The sequence below is a fragment of the Giardia intestinalis genome, chromosome 5 (assembly GCF_000002435.2).
Source record: "Giardia intestinalis strain WB C6 chromosome 5, whole genome shotgun sequence".
Classification (NCBI taxonomy): Eukaryota; Fornicata; order Diplomonadida; family Hexamitidae; genus Giardia; species Giardia duodenalis.
In genome coordinates this window covers 2,510,645-2,531,813 of record NC_051860.1, presented here as the reverse complement: position 1 = coordinate 2,531,813, position 21,169 = coordinate 2,510,645, and the positions used below count along the sequence as shown (strand labels likewise).

Sequence of the window (21,169 nt, the reverse complement as noted above, 5' to 3'; positions counted from 1 at the left end):
AGCTGGTGTCCCTACCCTACCTCTCTGGTGAAGCTTTCTGCCTTATCTCATTCTACAGAGATGCCTCTGCCAGTCGCCTCTTAAGCTCTGTCATGAATATCCTATATTGCCCCTCCATCAGTTCGTCGGGGCACATTATGCCTTGAAGCCTCAACTTCTCCTTCGCCAGATGTCTACAGAAGTACTCACGCAGCGAATCACTCACGACTCTACGAAGATGTCCTACCGCTTCGTGGACGCTGATCTCTTTAGCCTTTTCTACCCTAGACAGAGTGTACTTATCCTTTGGGAAATCCGGGTCCGAAAGGTCGAGTCCTTCTATTTGACGCTCTAACAGTGAAACTCCATGTTCAATCAAAAGATCTTTAATTACCTCATCCACATTTAGCTCCATGCTGCAGACTGGACAGACGAATTCTACTATTACAGGGGATTCATCATCAATGCCGACGTATGCCTTAGATAGTAGGGTGGTTCCTAGATGGGGTATGCTTGTGACTCTCTCAAAGGGATGGATCTTATTACCTATTTGAATCCTTATGCAGTCTACCTCGCCATCAACTTCTTCGTTGGACTCATCATTATTTCGGCCCAGGGGCTGGCTCATGCACAGCTTTGCCGGCAGGTTCAAATGGCGACTCATGCTAACTGGCAACATAGACTCTAGGTATGCCTTAGAGCGTTGAGGAACCCACGAAAGCAATGGATAGATGGCCTCCAACTTGGTACGCATTAGTGTGTCCTCGGTTCTGCATGAGGAGGGATCACACTGTAGGGCAGACAATGCATAAATGTCAGACATTCTTGCTTTGGGGCCAGACGACCCTTCTATTGCCTTGAGTATAATTGTGTGAATTGGGTCAACATAAAATTCTAGGCTGGGGTAGTTGTAGAACTTCTGGTTAGCGAGGGGGTCTCGAGCTTTTAGAAAGATCTCTAGCGCAGCGGCCAAGTCATCTTGTTTGTCGTCTGCAACGCGCAAGACACAGTTATTAATGTTTAAGCATTTCTTCCGGCCTAGCGTTCGCGAGTAGAATGAAATGTTATATGTGGAGTCCGACCCGCTTGTTTCCGAGGAGTCAGAAACGTCGATAGACACAGAAAAGGACGGCAAGTCTGTCACTGCTGAAAAGGCTTCGATAAGACTGTTGTCTGTCTGGCTGGTGGCCGGAACACCGCCAGAGATGTCTTCAACGCTGGAAATGTCATCAGCGCTCATTAAGTTTCTTTGATTAAATTTCTTTACGAGATTTAATATCAACACGGTTTAATAAAAAAATTTAATTACTTTAATTTGAAATTTTATGGACTAAAATGGTTGGTGCTGACTCTCCATAAAACTATGGCAGATACGACCAGAGAGAACTTCCTTAAGGAGACGTTCAAGAGGATCCACAACATGGACGGCCTCGTGACCGGCCACCGTCAGGTTTTCAAGTATTTGGAAAGGAAGCGCGCCAAGATCTGCTTCCTCGCATCTGACTGTGAGGAGAAGCAGTACGCAGATATAGTCGAGTGCCTCTGCAAGGAATACAAAGTGCACCTCTGCAAGAAGTTCACCCGCAGGACCCTTGGGGAGCTCACTGGGCAGGTCCGCTGCCTTGCAGATTCCGACAAGATCATAAAGGTGGTGCCCGCGTCTGCTTGCGTCATCCACAACTTTGTGGGGATGAGCAGTGGGGACGTCGACAGCTTCCTTACTAAGCTGGACGAGCAGTAAACGACATACTTAGTCGTGCGGCATCGGTAGTGGGATTCCACCCTCGATCTTCCCTCTGCAGATCTCGCAGCACTGTCTTTGAATGCTTCTGGCGCAGTCACAGCACGCATAAAGGTGCCTGCAAGGCCAGTAAATCAGTGACATCGGCTGTACATGACAGTAGCAGCAAAGGTTGTGCCCTTCCAGCTCCTCCACAAGCACTGCCATGTCATTAGCTGCAGCGTCATAGACTCCACAGAGATGAGGGAGACTCTCGACGGGGGTGGTTGCATATTCCAATAAGAAGTCTATCAAAATGTTCGCTAGAGAAGTAGAGAAGCTCTTGACTGGAAACTCCCCTGGACGACGGAGTTCTGGAGGCCGAGGCGCGAGAAATTCCATTGGAGACTGAATACTGCCATTGGGGTTTGAGGAGACCATCAAATCAATAAAGGACACGTCTCCCACAGCGTGCATGGGAACCTTCTGCCGCTCAAAGCCTTTACGCTTTGAGCACACTGCCATGCTTGAGCAGTACTTCTCCAGCGGCTCGAACTCCTTTTGCACAGAGGCTACAATAACGTATTCCAGGAACATCTTAAAGCGAAGGACGCCACTGGCCTTTTCGTCTATGTAACTGTGTAGTTCCTTATTCCTAAGACGGGCATTCATTATCAAATGATTAATCCTGAATGCCTGATTTGTGTTCACAGCCTTAAAATAGCTCTTCCAGACATTCTCTGTGTCTTTGTTTGTACGTTGAAGATATGTTACAAGATAAAGATGGTCGTGACGAGCAACCAGCTGCGGGTAGTGAAGGATGTGACTGCATAGGTCGTTAAGGCTGTGAGATGACGCGTACAAGACGAGAGAGAAGCGGGCGGAATGCTTCTGAAGGAGAGTACTGAGCCGAAGGAGGATGGGGATGTCTGAACTATGAAATGTTTTGAGAAGTTTTAGCAAAGTTTCATGAGAAAGATATTGTCCTTCATGCTCTAGTAGAATGGAGATTATCTCCTGGTTATTTTTATGAATAGCGATATCTATAGCACGCTGGCCTTCATTGTTGGCAAGGCCTGCCTCGTGGCGTGCTAGGATGTCAACAAGCTCAACATGCTCTTTTGCCACGGCCACCATAAGAGCTGTGAAACCTTTGATGTCTTGCCTCTTTGCTTCCGCATCCACTAATTTGTGTACCAATCCATGTGAGCCTCTTTTTGCCGCGTACATAAGTGCCGTTCTGCCCTTTTTATCGCATAGTCCTTGCTCTTCCAAAACAAGCCTACCGGCAATGTCTACATATCCTTGCTCAATGGCGACTATTAGAGCAGTAGTTCCATTGCCATCCTGAAGACACGCCTCAAGGGGTATGAGGCATTCTGCCAAATCCAGGTAACCTTGCTCTAACGCCAAGAGCAAAGCGGTCTTTTTGTGTCTGTCTGTTGTTTGGCACCTACTAGCATATGGAACCAGTAGCCTAGCAATGTCATACTTTCGTTGCTCTATGGCGCACATAAGTGGTGTGTAATTGTCCAGGTCTCCTATCTCGCTCTCATATTTAGCCAAATGGAACACCATATCAATATTATCGCGATCAACCGCAATACGTAGCGCGGTTTGCAAGGTCTTGTCAGTGGATCCGTGCTCATATTCAACAAGACACTTGGCTGTTTCTGTTTGGTCCGCAGCAACAGCTAGCATCATGGCAGTGGCGAAGGTAGTGCTCCGTAAGCAGGCCTCGTAGTTACGCAACTCAAGCGTGGCCTCGATGTGTCCTGCTTCGGCAGCCAACATGAGGGCCGTCATTCCGTCCCGATCAGAGCGCAACCCTGCATATTTTGGTGCAAATTCTGAGATTGCTTTTACATCGTTTTCTAGAGCTGCTAGGATCAAAGGGCTAACAAAGAGACTAGTTTCTTCCATTAAAGTGTCGGGCATCAGATCGTTATTATTGAGGGTGTCATACTCACTGAGCATTGGCTCATGATTAATAAATATGCGAGTATACCTATATGGCCTTATTCGCCCCTTTCTTAGCTCACGGATGCAATGGTTCCAGTCACACTTCTTTGAAATGATAAAATAGCCTGATGAGGCAGAGCTCATATCAGAAGTTAGGGGTTGTGGTGCCCTGTTCTCAGTTATGTTATCATTTGAAGTAATGTTTGCAGACAAAGCAAAGTCAGTTGCGAGTGGAGCAGGATTATCTAGTATGGCCAACGCTACACTGGGGTCAATGCAACTGTTCTTGTCATAATTCTGCACAGAAAGGTCAGTATGAAAGCTTACCTTCATCTTATGGTGCTTTTCCTTTCGCTGCTTTGAGTTGCTATCGCCCTTAGTCCGTGACTCTCCTGCTACCACCGAGTCTTCAAGGACTCCCCTAACAAGCAAGCCCTTCCTAGCCAGCCATTTTCGGGCCCCAGCTTTAATTTTTGAATATAATTTTTTAACGGATTGCAACCTTAATTGTAGATTGATATTGTCAAATTTTATTAATGCAGATAGAATCATAGGATGAGATAAAAATGAAAGAAGATCTATGTCACTATGGGTGATATCTATAGCATTCTCCTGAATGTATATTCCTGGAGACACAAAGAGTGAAAAAATCTTGCGGAACTCCGGGGAGTAGCTTCTAAATTGTTCAGAGTCTAATATGTCCTCTATCTTCTCTTGAGACAGAGGGTCTGTAGATAGTTGGTGGGAAGCTCCAAACGAGATGAAATTATATAGAAGCAGGCCCAATGCCTTTAAGCTAAGAATCACGTTCGTCCTGCGGGTGAAAGAGAAGCTTTCGGCATCAGCCAGCCTGTACTGCCTGAACAATAGGTCCTCCGGTTGAGTAATGCTATAGTCTAGCCCACTGTGAGTCGCGCCCACGAATGACAATTTGATAGAAAAAGATGACGAGCTGTCAGACACATATGTGTTTGTCATAGTTGGAATAATATAATAATGGTATTGGGCGGCCTCAGAGGCGCAGAGGGAGAGCTCTTGGGTCTGCAAGTAATGGTAGACCGAAAGGGTCTGGGCTATGATGCGCCACAGGATACACTCGGGCGGAAGGATCCCCGCGGTAGCATAATGCTCAGTGCAAAAAGATAACAGGCTTTGGCCAGGGATCTCTGTCAAAATGGTCAAAGTGCTCAAAGGAGGATCGTAGTATATGGAGCGATAGGACAGAAGATTGGCATGCTGCAGCATACAAATGTACTGCGCATCAAGTTGTAAAAGCCAACGACCTGCCTCATCCAGCTGAGGGCCTCGGGAAAATTGGCAGAGTAGAATCTCCCCTGTGACAGTATTACGGGCGGTAGCATGAGAAGAGTCCGCTTTGTGTGATGCAGATGTCTCTATGTAGCTGTATGGACGCGGTAGTGTGGGCAATTGTGTGCTAGAAGGCCCGGTCGTCGTTGACATTTTATTAATTGCAAACAGGTGGATCCCTCCCTTGTCCCTAAGACAGTTGAACCCATTTTCCGTGTACTGCAATTCCCTCTTCTTTAGACGCCACAGAGTCAAAAAAACTCACACTCCATGCACCCATAAAAAATGCAAACCTTCTCTTTCGCGGATAAGTACACTGAAGTGGGTGTCATCGAGGAGGCAGAGTATCAGCGTCTGGTGGAGGTCCAGGACAAAGAGACAGGAGAGCGATATTTATGTCGTCAGATCTCTCTTGAAGAGTACACTACCAAGGTGTGTGACCTTTGCAAGACGGACATCACGCTCTCTACACAGGTCGCATCGCCTTTCTTTGCCACGGTTCATGAGGCGACATATGAAGCAAAGAGCAAGAAGGTGTTTGTCCTCATGGAGGACTTCCCCATGGGCACGCTCAACGACTACCTGTACGGTCTTCCTGAGGATGAGTTCCTTCCTGAGCAGACCTGCTGGTGTCTTCTGGCCTGCTTGGTGGAGGCCATCTGTCAGCTCCATGAACCGTCCCGCATGAAGGACATCGAGCACAGATTCACGCGAGCGATCATCCATCGATACATCATGCCCCGCAGGATCTTCATGGTCTCCGAAACAAGGTGCAAACTGGCTGACATCGGGTGGTCTCGCGACCTTCTCAGCATGGAGGGAAAGATGGGTTATATCCAGGGGACTCTTCAATACTACGCTCCGGAGCTTATCGTCAACGAAGGCTATGGTCGCGAGGTGGATATATTTGCGCTTGGCTGCACCATGTATGAAATCATGATGAAGCGGGTCTTGGTGGAAGACAATCCAGAGGAGCCCTTGGAGGCGTTGAAGAAGATACGCCTTCCGCTGATAATAACGACATATTCGAAGAAGCTAGTCAACCTAGTGTCATCCATGCTGAACCCTGATCCTAAAAAGAGGCCGACGGCATTTGAGATGAGAACTATACCGGAGATAGCGAACATCCTGAGGGGCGAGCTTTCAGCTTAGCTGCATGTGAATGGTCTGTGCTATTTATTGTGGTCACTTCTTAGCAATTTACTCCAGCAAGGGAGTGTGTTAAGCTGCTTGTGGTTGCACAGCTGCACGATTGGACCAGACTAGAAGAAGAATGTTGCAAGAGGCAAGAGAAGCGAGAGATATGTAAGCACAAAAGCATCCAACAGGCAGATGTGCGCTAAGGACCATGGAGAAAGAGCACTGGCGTTCTAATGGAAACCCGACCATGCGAATCTGCGCTCATCATATTGATACTGCCTTGCTAGTAGCATAGAAGTCCTTAGTAAATCTTCTGATGTACAGATTGAGTCAATGTCTCATCTTTACGTAGCAAAGATGAGCAGATGAGCCCCCTCAGCTCAAGGAACACGTTGTTTGTTACCTACCTTCTATCTCTTTACAATCTCCAATAGAAGCTATACTAAGGCCGTATATACACAGACGTGCAATTGTAAGCCACATTGGCACTCCTGAGAAGAGTCGTTTCTACAATAGGTTGAATGGTGATTGTATTATTTTTGAGCCAATCGTATTCGTCGGATTCATCCCATAACTTCTTGAGTTTTGAGGATAGATGATATAACTGAGAGCTGGAATCGGTCAGAAATTCTAATTCTAAGACCTTTTTCACCGACGGGCACAAAAACGTACTGCCAGAAGGGGCCGAAAGAAGGGCCGAAAGAACCAAGTGAAGAGGAAGGTGCGGAAGATAACAAAGCACCCTATCCGATTCTTGCAAGTTCAGGAATGATGAAAGTACGCAACTATCTTGTGCTGGAAGAATAGAATAACCCAGCGTAGATAATATAGTACGATCACGCTCAGTAAAAAGAGGGTCAATGGCATACTTTGGGATAGAGGACTCGTCATCGTCAATATAGCCTGCTATACATTCGAACAATGCAAGTTGCAGACAGGCGATCTTAGCAGAATGCTTGGCTGTAAGTGAGCCCAGGCCAAAAACAATCATATGTAGCTGCTTAGCCCGGCTCTGAAAGGCTCGCTCCATGTGAGAAGTGATTCTTGTGGCTATCAATTGCACCTCATCTGAAGAGGCTATAGACCGTATAAGATCTATGGTAGATGCAGGACTCTCTATCTCTTAATTATGAAAATTAAAAATGCAGCCAATGTAGTGTATGGTATGGTAGGGTATTGTCATAAATTCGCATTAAATTGAGTTAAATGAGAAAGAGCGACTTTTCGGATGTGCTGGCCAAGGCACGCGCTGCACAAGCAGCCGGCGATGCCAGCGCAGCACTCCAGCAGCTTTCTAGCTTTATTGACGTGCAAAAGCCGATACTGGTCTCCCGTAACATGCCGAAGGTAATTACAGAGCCATTCCTTCCCGTTCTTCTTCTGCATAACGAACTTGCTATTTCTCTGCATGAACTTCCAGCATCGCGCCAGAGCCTAAATCACTATAGAAAGCTGTTCAGCTTTAGCGCTCCATTTACCGTCGATCAGGCCTTCCGTGATTACATAAGGCGTGTCCAAAGCACGCTTGATGGCATAGGGCCTGACTTTGACCATGCCATGTTGGCACCGCTGGGGGGATCCAACGAGAGGGCTACTTCGCTTTTCTCTGTACAACTAGCCGATTTACACAAGTATCCGCCACAGGCGCGTACAGTAATATTCGCCTTCTTGGCACTACGTATGATTGTCGAAACGCTGAGGTGCACGACAATGGTTGGACTCTATAAGGACGCCTTAGAGGCCCTCTTCTTGCTATGCAGCCGGTTTAACCGAAAACACGAGTTTATAGCGGTGACCGATCGCGTTCTCTCTGGGTTCATGGAGATGACCTTCAAGTCTGACTTGACCGTTGCAGTTGAGTACCTCAAGGATCGCAGCCTCACAGACGTGGGAGAGGTTGACTCAGACCTGGGTCCGGGCGCGGGTGTGGATGTAAAGTCTCCTGAGTCTGAGTATGAGAAGCCCAACACACTGGTTTCTGGCATTTATTGCAAGCTTGTTTGTATTCCGTTTTGCCATACATTTGGGTTACCCACTCTCGCCATCAAACTATTGGAGAGCTCTGCAGCCGACATCTTGCTGCTCACCAATTCTATTTCACGAGCCTGTGTACCCCTGCACAAACTTTCCTGTGAATACTTAGTAGGAGAAGAGACACCAGACCTTGTGGATATGGTTTCGACCCAGTCTATCATCCAGGTATACGCTGAGATCAGCAAGGGAGCTTCATGTACACCGTGCTCCTCAGTGCAAGATTTAACCACGCCGCTTCTTTCCACACTCTCTAAGGAAAGAGGCCTCGACAACGCAATTCAGCTGCGTACGGGACCCTCTACCGCAATGACCGAAGCTATTGGTACCAAGGGTGGTGCATCTCCTGCTACCTTTGCTGACCTGAATGCAGCGGTTGCTGCGCACTTAAAGGCAGCCATCTCTGTGTTCTCATCCGAGGGGTATCTCTTTGCAGCAGGTATCTCTCTATATAAGGCCGTCAAGCTGATATCATCCCTAGACCAAGACGTCAGGAATACGCTTATAAATGAGGCCTTCGCGATACTGCTTTCTCTTCGCCAAGACAGCATGCAGTCGTCTATGTTAATGAACCACGCTAATATGTTTGGGAACACGCGTAGCACAAATCCAAGCTTCTTCATAAACCATCCCAGTATAACACGTCTTACCCCGGCATCCATGGTCACGTCCAATGCATTCTGTTTTGATAGGCAGGTTCATGCTATCTCTTTAGAAAGTAACCCCGTTTACCAGACCAAGAACTTGGCCAATGGGAATTCTTTTGCAGCAATCAGTGAAACAATCACATCAATCTCGATCTTGGATTATATCTTACAGGATATTATAGCGTCTTATTCTAACAACTTGCAGAAAGGACTACTCGACTTGGTTCCGCTGCTGTATACTGAGAGGGATTTACTTATCACTGTAACCGCGGAAGCATTTGTTGCCAAGGCCGCAGACTGCCTCTTAAGACTGTACGACAATTGGAGCCTCGGTGAATCCTGTGTGTACCTGCAGGAGGCACTTGCAAAGAAGGCGATTTCCCTCTTGTGCATTGAGCGTGCGCATGACAGTTTGCTCTCTTATGTACAACAACACCACGACCAGGACTTGACCTTAGATACACTGACTTCTTTGACGACACAAGTCACTCTTGATGATGTCATGGTCGCTTTGAAAGGCCTATTCTCTGACAAACTTGCCAACGATGATTTATACAAACGCGAACTCATACAGCAGACCATCATCGATGCCCTTAGATGCAAGACCTTTATCGGGCGCTATAACTTCGTGTCTCAGGTGATCGATGTTCTAACATATGCTACGGTTAGTGCCTTTTACTTGAACAAGGTCGACGCGTGCTTTACTACCAACATATTTGACTCTGCCCCACACGCTGACAGCAAAGTCTCATCTAACTTAGCGAAGAGCCTTAATGCCAGCGCCTTACTAACGTGCTCTGCATCCCAGTACAACAATATAACACTTGCACAATTGGTTATTATGCAATCTTTGCAGGATCTTTCCGATTATAGCTACACTGACCAACGCTCCGTAAAGCTTAAACAAATACAATCCTCAGCTAAGTTACGTACGAGCAGGATTCAAGAGGCTCGCGAACTAGAGCAGCAAAGGCTTCAGGAGTACAAGGAGATGGTCATTCAGAGGCAGAAGCGTGACGAGGCGCTTGACCTGGAAGCTCAGAATAAACAGCGCAAGGCCAAGCGTGCAGCAGAAATCCGGCAGCTTCAAATCAAACTGGCTAAACAGTTTATAGAAGAAGTGGCTGGCAGAGTGCACGACACTGATCTAATCAACTATCTGACATCTTTTGATCTCGAAAGCGTTCAGGCTCCAAATGACTTCATTAAAATCAAGCATCACCAATTTGAGCATGATCGGGCACAGAAGAGATTCGACCGTGATGTCCGTATCTCGAATCTTGCAGAGCTGACTCTCCTTATTGCAAGAAAAGAGGCTACAGACCGTCTTAAGCTGCTAGACTCCACCGAACATGAGTATCTTCAACCTATTCTCATGCGGATACATGAGACGTCTCAAAATTATGAGAAAGAAAAGCATATGGAAAGCATGAAGGAGTTAGCGCTATATAACAGCATTCCAGGTTTGGATGAGTTTGTAGAGTCATACATAAGTGATTGCCGCCAGGTCTATACTGATCTTCACTCAAGTTGGAAAGCCGATAGGGACAAGGTGCTGGAGGAGATACAGAACGAGGTCAAGGCGAAACAGAATATTAAAGCTGAGCGCATGAATAGTCTGATGAACAGGGCAAAAGCAAAGACACAAGCTACCAAGAAGCCAGAGGTAGCTGATCTTGCGTCCAAGCCAGAACAAAAAGCTAACCCTGCAGAAACCTCAAAACCAGAGGAGAAGACTAACCCACCGCTGGTAAGGTCTTATGCAGATAAGTTTCTGGGCAGAAAATAGCGGCAACATCCTTCTTAGAGTAAATAAATAAAGATTTCCCTGTCACAAAAAAAGGGATGGACGGGCGGAATGCTGAGACCCTCCACGATCTAGATAGCGATCTGGATATGTCCCACAGTAATCTGGCACACTTGTTTTTTGATATGGAGCCTCCCTTAACTTCGACAGAAGTTACTCCTTTGATGATTGCAGCGGCAAAGAACGACCTGGCTGCTCTAGAAACCCATACTGCAGAACATCACGGCGCGGAAACAAGTCACGGAATCACCGCCTTGATGTTTGCTGCAGCCATGGGAAACGTGCGCGCTGTCCAGCATCTTTCCAGGTTTGAGGCTGGCCACGCAGACCATCACGGTCGAACTGCGCTTATGTTTGCTGCAGAGAATAGGCAGCTTGATGCTATGAGAATTCTTGCGCCTTATGAAGCTCGGAAGCAGACACTTAATGGAACAACGGCGCTTATGATAGCTACCAGGCGGAATCACACTGAGGGCGCGCAGCTACTTTCTGACCACGAGGCAGGTATGCAAGATGCGGTAGGATTTACAGCGCTGATGCTAGCTGCTGAACGTGACTACTTCAAGATTATTAGGATACTTCTAGAGCGTGAATCACGGATGACAACCAACAAAGGGGTGACTGCGCTTATGATGGCTGTCATCTGCAACAAACGCATTTCTGCGCGTATTCTTGCCCTAAAAGAAGCGGGGATGCAGTGCAGACATGGGCTAACTGCACTGATGATGGCTGCGAACAATGGTAATGCCGATTTGGTAGATTTGCTCAAAGCGGAAGAGGGTGGACTGCAAGCAGAAAATGGAGCAACAGCTCTTATGAGTGCTGTGATCCATCGTCGTGTTCCGGTGATCAGATTACTAATAGATCAAGAGGCTCGCTTGCAAAATAAGAACGGTCAGACTGCTACTATGCTGGCTGCCAGAGAAGATTACTTTGATGGCGTAAAGGAGCTTGCTCGATATGAGGCTAGCATTAGAGATAACAGGGGCATGACAGCCCACGCAATTGCATACGAGCTTGGCTATCAGCATATTGCAGATTATCTAGAGCCCCTTGAGGGTGGGAATATTTCTAAGCCTGTGGAAGACGCGCTGGCTCTGCTCTCTTCGTCATTGCAGTTTAGCAGCGCGCCCGCATCAAAACGCGCAAGTGTACACGACATCGGTTCCACTGAAAAGTTCACTTATACTCCAGACGCTACTTACTTTATACCAGCGTCTCCTGCCCAAGGTTCAATCCTGTATCGGCGGACCAATAGAGCAAAAAGCGCATCTGTGCATCCTGACGATGTAAGCATGAGTGACCTGTTTTACACTATAGGTGAAACTAATCCGTCACGGCATAAACGAATAAAGTCGGACAGATTTAGCACAGATAGCAATGACTCTAACCAATCTCCTAGTATATCCGCTCGGAGACCTCTTAGATCATCCACTCTTAATAGTAACATCTTTTCTAGATATATGCCTGGCCAAGACCCAGCAGCATATGCTCCAGTAGGTAACACGCTCCTACTCCATCAGAAATTCAGAGCTGGAATAAGTCACCACTTAAAGACAACCACAGAACTTACGCGCATCCTCACGGAATTGCGAGACAGACATCAGGAGTCAGCTCCACTTATCACTGCCCTTCAACGCCAAATAGGGTCGCACCTTCAGTTCACCAGCTCTCTTTTAGATTTTATCACTGATGCTATTGCATTGAGTGATGATCCCACTAGAACGAATGACGATATTCAGTCCCTTCTGATGACGCTAATGCGGCAATTAAGCGGTACTGAGGCTCCACTCCCAGAGACAGTAGCACAAAGTCCCCACGTAGACCAAGAAACCACCTCAGAAGTTACCACAACAAATTCTACAAAAGAACGAACGTCCTCATTTGTGATGCTTACAAAAAAGATCTTCGGCAGATTTCTGAAGCGAAAGGAGGAAGATCGTCTTGAAACTGCGGGGGGACCCGACACTGATGATGGGAATAGCTTGTCCAATACGTGCATCCGGTGCGGGGCTCCTTTGCCCGACCTGTTGCAGATTATGTGTCCACTATGTTCCTAAGCAGCCCTCAACAGGTCGTATCTGATAATTGACAATCCTAAATGGTGTGTGCGTGCGATAGACACCAGCAATCTCAGCTACCTGTCGGAGCTCCGTGTAAAATCCTACTTCAACGAGCCTAGTCGCAGGGATCATCTGTCCGGAATTTCCTGGCATTAAAGACTTTGTAGGGACAGTAAATATTAGAGAATCTCCGGTGCACGATATGGATGCTGTACTAATTTTGCCAGTGGACGAAGGTGGAGCTTGGGAGGTGGTGGTGTTGAGGACGGGGTGAGATTCGCAGATATACGGAACCCCCAAGTCAACTACCATTTGTCGCACAAGGGAACACGAGCCTCCAAAGGTACACTCGGTAAATGTAACTCCCCAGTAATTTTTATTTCTGCCCTGGCCAATGACGGCAATCAGGTGTGTATCTTTAAGATGGAAACGAGAAATTGCTACCGGATAGTGTGGAAAGTGCATGATAGTGTCGTCAAAGATTAAAGAAACACCATGCTTTTTGGAATAGTAAGTAATGGACAATCTGTTTGGCTTGAATAGACGTGGCCTAAGGAACTGTCTACCGTTGTCACTCAGTAAGAGAGAAAACCGCATGTCGAGCTTAGTCTGGGGATTTGTAGGAGAGCCCTTCCTTTTACTATCGACTTCGCCTTCAGATGTATCTGTGCAGTAGCCTGGAGTCCGAATCTCGTCTGACTCCTCTAATGCATATGTGGCAATGGAAGCTGCTGGCCCTGTGTCAATAGTATGATCCTTCTGGAGAATGTCAACAACCTCTGTGTCAGTATAGTCAGAAAGCAACTCTCCCACTAGGCTCGATGCAGATGCTGGGAGCAATATGGACTGCAGCTTCATGTCCATAAAGATTGGCAATGAAGCACTTGAAGATACCACAAATCGAGTGCTGTACGGATGGACGAGAGATTGCATACATCCCATCAACGTCTTTTCTCCTGTTAGGACGTCTAGATGTAAAACTAAATGCAAATTATGAAGGCAAATATAAACGCTAGAAGAGACAGAGACAGCAAGGCTTGCAACGTCACTTAATATGCGTGTATATAGAGATGCTACCAGAGGCCCTGTATACACTGGAAAAGTGCTATCAAATGAAGCCGTGGCCACCTTAGAGGCAGGCTTTGTTTGACTCCTTGTAGGAATGCCCAGAGTACGAACGGTAAAAGCATCAGCATCGTCCGATCGATAATAACGACCCAGTCCTCCCAGCAGCAAAGGCTGGATTCCAATGAAGGCCCCATCCAAGCTAAAAGTAAACAAACAATGATAGACGCTGGTTGATGGAAGGGTAGAAGCCGGTGGTGCATGCGTAAATACAATGGAATCAGACAGATAGTTCAAATAGTCGCTAAGACTGAGATTGATATCCTCTATAAGCACAAGAGCGGCAATAAACTGCCCACATGTAAGTATTCGTGCCGTTTCTATCCTAATAATATAGAGATTCAGCTGGGGATAGTGAAGTCGAATAGAGAAATAGATCTGGCCTGTTGATAACGCAAAGCGCTTTTCCATTCCGGAAACGTATAGAATCACTTGTTGCTGCAGAGCCCATCTCTTATCAATAAGGATGGGTCGCTTCATGAGACTACAAAGAGGCAAAGGATTGACTTGAGTAGCAGTGTATTGCCTCAGGTCCTTTTTAGATAGTTGGACAGGCTTATCAGACAAGGCCTTCGCTGGATGATAAGAGCAAAGCTCTGTGTCGGTTTCTAACAGCACTCTGCAACTATCCAAAGCCTTTGCCGCTCCGTTATCTATACACGGTGCAACGCCCTGCCAATATTTAAAGCAGTCAAGCCGGTATGCTCTCCAGCTGTCTTCGCATGACAAGCAGTAGAAGATATTAGAATCATTTGTGAGATGTGCAGGAGGACCGGCTGTAATAGCCAGGTAAAGGTCTTCATATACAGCATGGATAACAGCTAGCTGTTGCTCTAATGCACTCACTTTGTTGGAAAACAGGGACAGCACCTCTGAGAACTCCTCGCGACTAAAGTACCCGGCAGACGCCGATCCATCAACCGGAGACTGGTTGAATATGGGAACCACGGCGTCCGCCAAACTATACGCACCCATGTCACTTGAAGCCATGGATTTATTGATAGGATTGAGAACAGTGTGCTTTAACATACCAATATCGCTAAGAACGACTCCTGAAGAGGATATCTCAGTTGCTAGGCGGCCCTGACAAAAATACAGCGTTTGCTGCTCTTCGAACGTTTTCACCCTGTCAAAGATTATCTTACAATCATCTGGGTGCAGTGTATGGGTCGAGAACGCAGTAGAGAGAATCACATAAGGAGCATACATGTACCCTACCCGAGAAAGGGGCTGAGAAACTTCTAGTGTCAGCCATACTGACTTGTCATTTGGACTGCGAAGATCGTAGCGCCTCGCCAGTTCGATATATATTGAAGGCTTTAATGAGAGGGGCGATGTACAGGTTGCTGGTTCATCAGAGAAGATAGTAGCATCAACAGAATCAGGTGATTGCGAATGTAGGTAAGAGAGGTGTGGATCTGTCAGCACGGGGAATATCCTGTTGATATTATAAAACGGGAGGAGTAAGGGGACGAGTGTTGGAAGAAAAAAATAGTGCCGCATAAGATATGCAAGTGTGTGGGGATATTCTTGATTGAGGGCATCAGCAGTGCTATTAGACAAAATCTGAACAGATAATGTACATCCGGATTCCATAACAATCTTAGCCTGTTCAGAGGGAGAAAAGGCGTTCAATAGTGATGTGAGTTGTGCAGGTGTTGGCGTAGCAATCTGAGCGAGCCCTCTAGGAACGTGAACAATGGAGAAATAAGGGTTTGTTGTCCTTATTATAAATGAAGCATCCTTATCTGAGAGACGAGAAGAATAGGGCTCATGACTAATTAACAGTAACTCCATATCACTAAAATAGCTGGATAGACGCAGTAGTATTTGTGATGTCTTCTGGAAATCGCTTTTAAGTCTATCGCGGATTCTAGAGGCCTCAACACTTTTTAATATCTTGAATATGTCAGTTGCCAAAGAGACTGGAAGCAGTTGCCTATTAAGAAGATACGATATTGACTTTTGAGCATGAATGATATTGTGCAACACTATAGTGGAATATTCGTTTTGCAGAACAGGTCCGGCATAGCGGTATCGTTTTAGTTTTATCTGCTTGTAACTTTCTAATGCTACACGCTCATAATCATCATTACTGGTTAGCATCAGGGCGAGAATATCTAAAGCAGTTATATCGAGATCACTGATGTACTTAGAGAGTGCCTTGTCATAGTAAACTACAGACAATCTGGAGACAACTAGAGCAACGCTTCGTTCAGTGTAGACGGTGGCAAATGTGAAGGCGGGAGCACCTACTGAACCTTGTTGTGTAATGACCGTGTCCCTCTGCAAAACTGTACAAAGATGCATCGTACCAGGCAGTGAGTCCCATACACCTTGATATTCAACGGTAAGGACGTAGTGCCATGTAGAAAGATGAAACAAGTGTAACCTCATGATCTTGCATTCAATTTATTGGAGTGATGTATTATGCTTCGATTAAGCATGAACGCTGGAGCGCGTTTCATTTTACTATTCATTCCAGAATACAACCCTATCCAGGTAGACAGCCTAAAAACGCCCGGCGTCCCTGGCCCTGCGCAGCAAGGGGCGCGCCCAGGGTGTCTACGGTTCCGAGGTCTGTTATGCATCACTGCGCATAGCTGTACAGACCACGCCAGTATGGACCCGCAAGGGCATGGATTGCTTCGAGCTCAGTTGGCTAAAAGTAGGCGTGAGTCTTACCGCCGCCCGATGTTGGGAGATAGCCTGTCATGCCACGCTTAGCGGTGGCCCTGGGACCAATCGAACCTGCGTGCCTCAAATGGCCAGCAAGTGGAGCGCAGCAGTGTTTTCCGTTAAGGTGCCACTGAACCATCTATTGAAGTAACCAGAGCGTGCCTGTGCGGGTGATCCGGCCAGCGGCTGGCGCTCCAGTCTGCACCTGCTTGCGAGCCTTTCATCTATTTCTGGCGTGCGTCGGTCCTGCAGTGGTGCGGCCTACCATCGTCGTCACCCATGGCAGAACCCTTAGAGAAGTGTGTGTCGGCCCCTCCACCAGCAGATCACTCGGCCCAGCTTCTCATATCTGCACCTACGAAGTGCTGAGACCGGCCACCAAGATATAAAAAGTTACGAGTTGCTGGTGGCCTTACGCTCCCTGTGCCCTTCTGTGCTCCTCGCCTGTGGGGCCTTGCACATTTTGCATCGACAACTGACCAGCGTCGCGACCGACAAGAAAGGCGTCGCTCCTGCCCCCTGGCCACCATCCTGAGAGCTCTGATGGACGAGCACCCGACCGTCGCACCGGGATCTTGCTGACCTACAACTACGGGCCTCTGACCTGTGTACGGGCCCAGTGCAGTGCCCCGCGCTCCTTCATGGTGCTAGGTCAATACCTTTTCAAAAGAGTCTGCTTCGCCCTAGAGATACACTGGCCACAGGGGGAAGTGGAGCACTAGAGGATGCACACTGGACTGTAAAAGGTGGTTACAGGCCATCAGCAAGAGATGCTTATAGTAGGTGTGCTTCTCTATCCATCAGATCCAGGTATGCTACTGAGGAGCCCGAGCTGGGCACAGAGGGATCTGCACATATCAGTTAACGCATTTACTACCTAAATCTACACCTTGCCTCTGCAAAAAAGTCGACAAACATACTGACAGCAATGTATAGGAATGCATCTCTGAACAATTATTAGTTTCCGCAGGGACGCACGATCTGAGTCTAGCCCTCACTCATCCTGTTTCTATTGAAGCCAGGGAGAACCGCACTATCAGCCGGCCTCTGGTAGGTGTGCTCTTGATTTTATTCTTTTCCATTCTAATTGATTTATCAAAAGGTAACAGTGGTTTGTCTATAACTTATGGATTAATTATAAGCTTAATTGAAGAGAATAATAATCGAGCGTAAGCTTAAACTTAATGTTGGCAGTAATTCTTTTAGTGTGCACAACGGTTCTAGCAGGAATCGGCCCGAAAACGGCCTGTGACCCACCGATACCCGGCTGTAGCACGTGCGCAACGCCTCCTGGGGGCGAGCAGACATGCACGGGCTGTGCGACGGTCGGACAGAAGGTCCAGCCGAACGGAAAGGGCTGCATAGCGAAGTGCCCCGATAACGCAAACGAGGCAGGAGGAATCTGCACGTGCACGGAGACGTACCAGCCGTCAGAGGACGGGCTCACGTGTGTTCCGAAGGCAGGGGCCTGCAATACTCCCAACTGCAAGGCCTGTGATAACCCGAAGACTGACAGAGAGGTCTGCACTGAATGTAATGACAACAATTATCTCACTCCAACAAACCAGTGCATACCTGACTGCACGACCATCAGCGGATACTATGGAGATACTGACAGGAAGTGTAAGGCATGCAGCCCTGAGTGCGCTGAGTGCGTTGGGCCAGCCAACAATCAGTGTAGTGCTTGTCCTGCTGGCAAGGCATTAATATACAAAAGTAGTGATCCTGTGCAAGGGGGCACCTGCGGGGATGCGTGTACGGCGGACAAGAACGGATGTAAGGTCTGTGGGGCAAGGATCGGCGGGACAGACTACTGCTCCCAGTGCTCAGTGGATAATCAGGCTCCTCTGAACGGGGTCTGTACAACAAGTAACGCACGAGTAGCTTTCTGTACTGAAATGAATAATGGAGCATGTACCAAATGCGCCGCTAACTACTTCCTCAAGGAAGGCGGCTGCTATGAAACTACCAAGCAGCCAGGCAAACAGATATGCACATTAGCTGATAGCAGGGGTAAGTGCGAAACATGTGCTAATAGTCTTCGGCCCAATGATGGAGCATGCCCCTCGTGTCATTCAACCTGTAATACATGTTCAGCTGCAGATAGCTCTGACCAGTGTACGTCATGCGCAGCTGGGTACTATATGGTCGGATCAGCAGCTGGACCATGCACTTCGTGTGACAGCAACAGTGGAAGTGTCAAGGGAGTTGCTGGCTGCATGAGCTGCGCTCCTCCATCGTCTAGTACTGGCTCCGTTCTCTGCTACCTCATGAACGGTGACAGTGCCGGTGGTAGCACGAACAAGAGCGGGCTCTCCACTGGCGCCATCGCGGGGATCTCCGTCGCAGTCATCGTCGTTGTGGGGGGTCTCGTGGGCTTCCTCTGCTGGTGGTTCCTCTGCAGGGGGAAGGCGTAGACTTAGGTAGTAAACGCGTTACTTTATGTAGCTTATATGGATGTGCTACCGGGTGCTTGTAGGTACGATCCAGAAATCTCACGAATAAATTCTCGCTCCTTTGGCCGTGTCCGGAGACAAAGGTTGGTTGTGGATGATATAACGAGGAGCTCCTCTCTTTTAGTATATCTAAAACCTGGCACCTTCCCTGGTCGCTCCGCAGGGGTGTGCTCAGCTGAGTGTGCACACCCGGGAATGCTTGCTCAGTCGGCCTGGGATTCCGCTTACTCACCATGTACATCGTCCACCAGTGGCGCCTCTCCTTGGTCTTCCTTCACGGTGGGTGAAGCCCGGGTCGCTGTCCTTTTTAGATGCCCCGTCTGTCAGGGGCTGCCACCGGGCTCTCCGCTGGCTGGGCCCCTCGGTGTCCGTCCGGCTGTGGTTCTGGGCAGTGGTCCCACAGTCGCGGTCACGTAGGTCCCAGTGGGCCGGCTGGTGGGTGGGGCGGGGGTATGGGGCGGTGAGGCTGGAGGGGCTCTGGTGGGACCAGGTGGTGGGTGTTCGTATGTGTCCCTGGGTCTAGTGGGCCAGTGGGGTGGTGGGTGATCCCCGCTCTGTTTGCTAAGGTGGTTGTGTCTGATCCCCAGCCTTCGTTGCACTCCAAGACACAGGCACCGACGATCGTGTCGTGTCCCCCTGACTGAGCGCCTCCCTTGGCCCCTTGTCTCGGGCAGTACTGCCTCTCTGTCTGGCTGGTGCGTGAGGGTTGAGGCAGGCCATCGCAGCCTCTCCTGCTACTCGCTGATGCTCTGTGCTGATGCTCTGTGTGGATCTGCTGAGCCCCTGGCATGCCCTGTCCAGTGCCTCGACGGTAGTTCACCTCGGGCCAGCAGGGGTGTGGATGAGCCTGTGGATGGGATGGATTCTCTCGTGCCTCTAGTGTGATGGCCCAGAAGACTGGCATGGTGGGGCACCGGGTGGCTGCACTATCCCCGTGACCAGCTGTGCTGCTCCTGGTGGGTCCTCGTTGTGGAGCGCTGTGTGTCGTCCGTAGGCAGAGGTGAGCCTCCTTGGTCTCAGGATGCTCTACCATCAGAGAGGAGCACGCTGAGGATCACCCAACATCACCTGCTGTGCCCTCGGGAGTTCCCGGTGTGGTCTACTAACCTTAACACCTCTCGTGGCTCTGATGACCCCTCGGGGAGAGCCGGGGCATCCTATGCCGAGGGGCGTGCACCCTCCTGCATGAGCTGGGACCCACTGCACTGCCCCCAAGGAGGTCTGCTATGAGAGGCAGCTGGGATGATTGACAGCCCCTCAGAGTGCAGTGGAGGGTGCTCGTGATCATCTCTGTGATCGGGCATCACTCTGATGGTCGGCTCTGTGCCTGGGTGGTGCTCAGAGGTCACCTGTCTGCCTCGTAGCCTGCTGGACAGCCGGGCCTCTTGTGGCGTCCGAAGGCCTCCTCACTCCTCTGGCTGCTGCCCCCTCGGGTCATCAATGAAGACAGTCGAGGCCAGCGGAGTCTTCGGTGAGTCTGGTGCCTGCCTGGGTGTCATGGGGGCTGGCAGCTGTCAGGGCTCTGCCACTGCTCACCTGCCTGGAGTGTGCCTCCCTTGGACCTACTGTGCTGCGTGAGTCCTCTGGCTTCCTATCAGGCCCTGACTGTGAGGGTGACCCCACCTGGTCCTCTGATGCCCCTGTGGATGAGCGTAGCAATGTATCTGGTTGGGGATCTCTGGTGCCCGTGTCTGTTGTTGCCTCTCGGGTGCTCGGGTGGTTGCCTGGTGCTCTCGTATGGGGGCACAGTCAGCGTGTCCCGAGCAGACTCCAGTCCTCTCTGGGTCTACACAGTCTGTTCGTGTGTGGATGGTCCTCCTGCACTCAGGTCCATCTGTGCACACTGTCACTCAGCCTCGAGAGCAGGCCAGTGCAGTCACCAGGGTCGCTGTCAGAGGGAGCCGTCTACCACTACATCGCTCGAGCAGCCCTGCAGATCAGGCTGGTTGCTGTGCACTCTCATCTCTCGTAGCGGGGCTGCTTGACCCCCTTGGTCATCCTCTCTGTCCCGGTGTGCACGGCTCCTGAGGCGTTGTCTGGGTGGAGGCACTCACAGACCACGAGCACACAGAGGGGTGAGTCACAGATGGACAGCCCCCAGTCACCACAGCTGCGATCACCCCACTCATCAGGAGCTCAGGGGCACATACGAACACCCACCACCTGGTCCCACCAGAGCCCCTCCAGCCTCACCGCCCCATACCCCCGCCCCACCCACCAGCCGGCCCACTGGGACCTACGTGACCGCGACT

At 49.1% G+C, this 21,169-nt stretch overlaps 9 protein-coding genes across 9 annotated transcripts; 5 read left to right on the top strand and 4 right to left on the bottom strand.

Annotated features, from left to right (window-relative positions):
• Positions 1 to 52: 52 nt before the first annotated feature.
• On the bottom strand, positions 53 to 1,219 carry GL50803_0016791 (uncharacterized protein; the record flags this gene model as incomplete). Its single annotated transcript, XM_001704722.1, has 1 exon — positions 53 to 1,219. One exon carries the CDS (start codon positions 1,217 to 1,219, stop codon positions 53 to 55), a length of 1,167 nt encoding a protein of 388 aa, XP_001704774.1.
• A 123-nt stretch (positions 1,220 to 1,342) lies between these two features.
• On the top strand, positions 1,343 to 1,720 carry GL50803_0033862 (Ribosomal protein S12; the record flags this gene model as incomplete). Its single annotated transcript, XM_001704724.1, has 1 exon — positions 1,343 to 1,720. The coding sequence occupies one exon, from the start codon at positions 1,343 to 1,345 to the stop codon at positions 1,718 to 1,720; it is 378 nt and encodes a 125-aa protein (XP_001704776.1).
• Positions 1,721 to 1,729: 9 nt separating this feature from the next.
• On the bottom strand, positions 1,730 to 5,122 carry GL50803_0041467 (Ankyrin repeat protein 2; the record flags this gene model as incomplete). The annotated part of the gene is made up of 1 exon (XM_001704726.1): positions 1,730 to 5,122. The coding sequence occupies one exon, from the start codon at positions 5,120 to 5,122 to the stop codon at positions 1,730 to 1,732; it is 3,393 nt and encodes a 1,130-aa protein (XP_001704778.1).
• Positions 5,123 to 5,254: 132 nt separating this feature from the next.
• Positions 5,255 to 6,121, top strand: GL50803_0024321 (Kinase, NEK; the record flags this gene model as incomplete). The annotated part of the gene is made up of 1 exon (XM_001704728.1): positions 5,255 to 6,121. One exon carries the CDS (start codon positions 5,255 to 5,257, stop codon positions 6,119 to 6,121), a length of 867 nt encoding a protein of 288 aa, XP_001704780.1.
• Positions 6,122 to 6,551: 430 nt separating this feature from the next.
• Positions 6,552 to 7,139, bottom strand: GL50803_0015944 (SRR1 domain-containing protein; the record flags this gene model as incomplete). Its single annotated transcript, XM_038045841.1, has 1 exon — positions 6,552 to 7,139. One exon carries the CDS (start codon positions 7,137 to 7,139, stop codon positions 6,552 to 6,554), a length of 588 nt encoding a protein of 195 aa, XP_037902285.1.
• Positions 7,140 to 7,315: 176 nt separating this feature from the next.
• GL50803_004266 (uncharacterized protein) lies at positions 7,316 to 10,576 on the top strand (the record flags this gene model as incomplete). The annotated part of the gene is made up of 1 exon (XM_001704731.1): positions 7,316 to 10,576. One exon carries the CDS (start codon positions 7,316 to 7,318, stop codon positions 10,574 to 10,576), a length of 3,261 nt encoding a protein of 1,086 aa, XP_001704783.1.
• A 56-nt stretch (positions 10,577 to 10,632) lies between these two features.
• GL50803_004264 (Ankyrin repeat protein 1) lies at positions 10,633 to 12,654 on the top strand (the record flags this gene model as incomplete). Its single annotated transcript, XM_001704732.1, has 1 exon — positions 10,633 to 12,654. The coding sequence occupies one exon, from the start codon at positions 10,633 to 10,635 to the stop codon at positions 12,652 to 12,654; it is 2,022 nt and encodes a 673-aa protein (XP_001704784.1).
• Positions 12,643 to 16,179, bottom strand: GL50803_004263 (uncharacterized protein; the record flags this gene model as incomplete). The annotated part of the gene is made up of 1 exon (XM_038046102.1): positions 12,643 to 16,179. One exon carries the CDS (start codon positions 16,177 to 16,179, stop codon positions 12,643 to 12,645), a length of 3,537 nt encoding a protein of 1,178 aa, XP_037902284.1.
• A 1,466-nt stretch (positions 16,180 to 17,645) lies between these two features.
• GL50803_0050102 (VSP) lies at positions 17,646 to 18,878 on the top strand (the record flags this gene model as incomplete). The annotated part of the gene is made up of 1 exon (XM_001703839.2): positions 17,646 to 18,878. The coding sequence occupies one exon, from the start codon at positions 17,646 to 17,648 to the stop codon at positions 18,876 to 18,878; it is 1,233 nt and encodes a 410-aa protein (XP_001703891.2).
• Between the last annotated feature and the right edge of the window lie 2,291 nt (positions 18,879 to 21,169).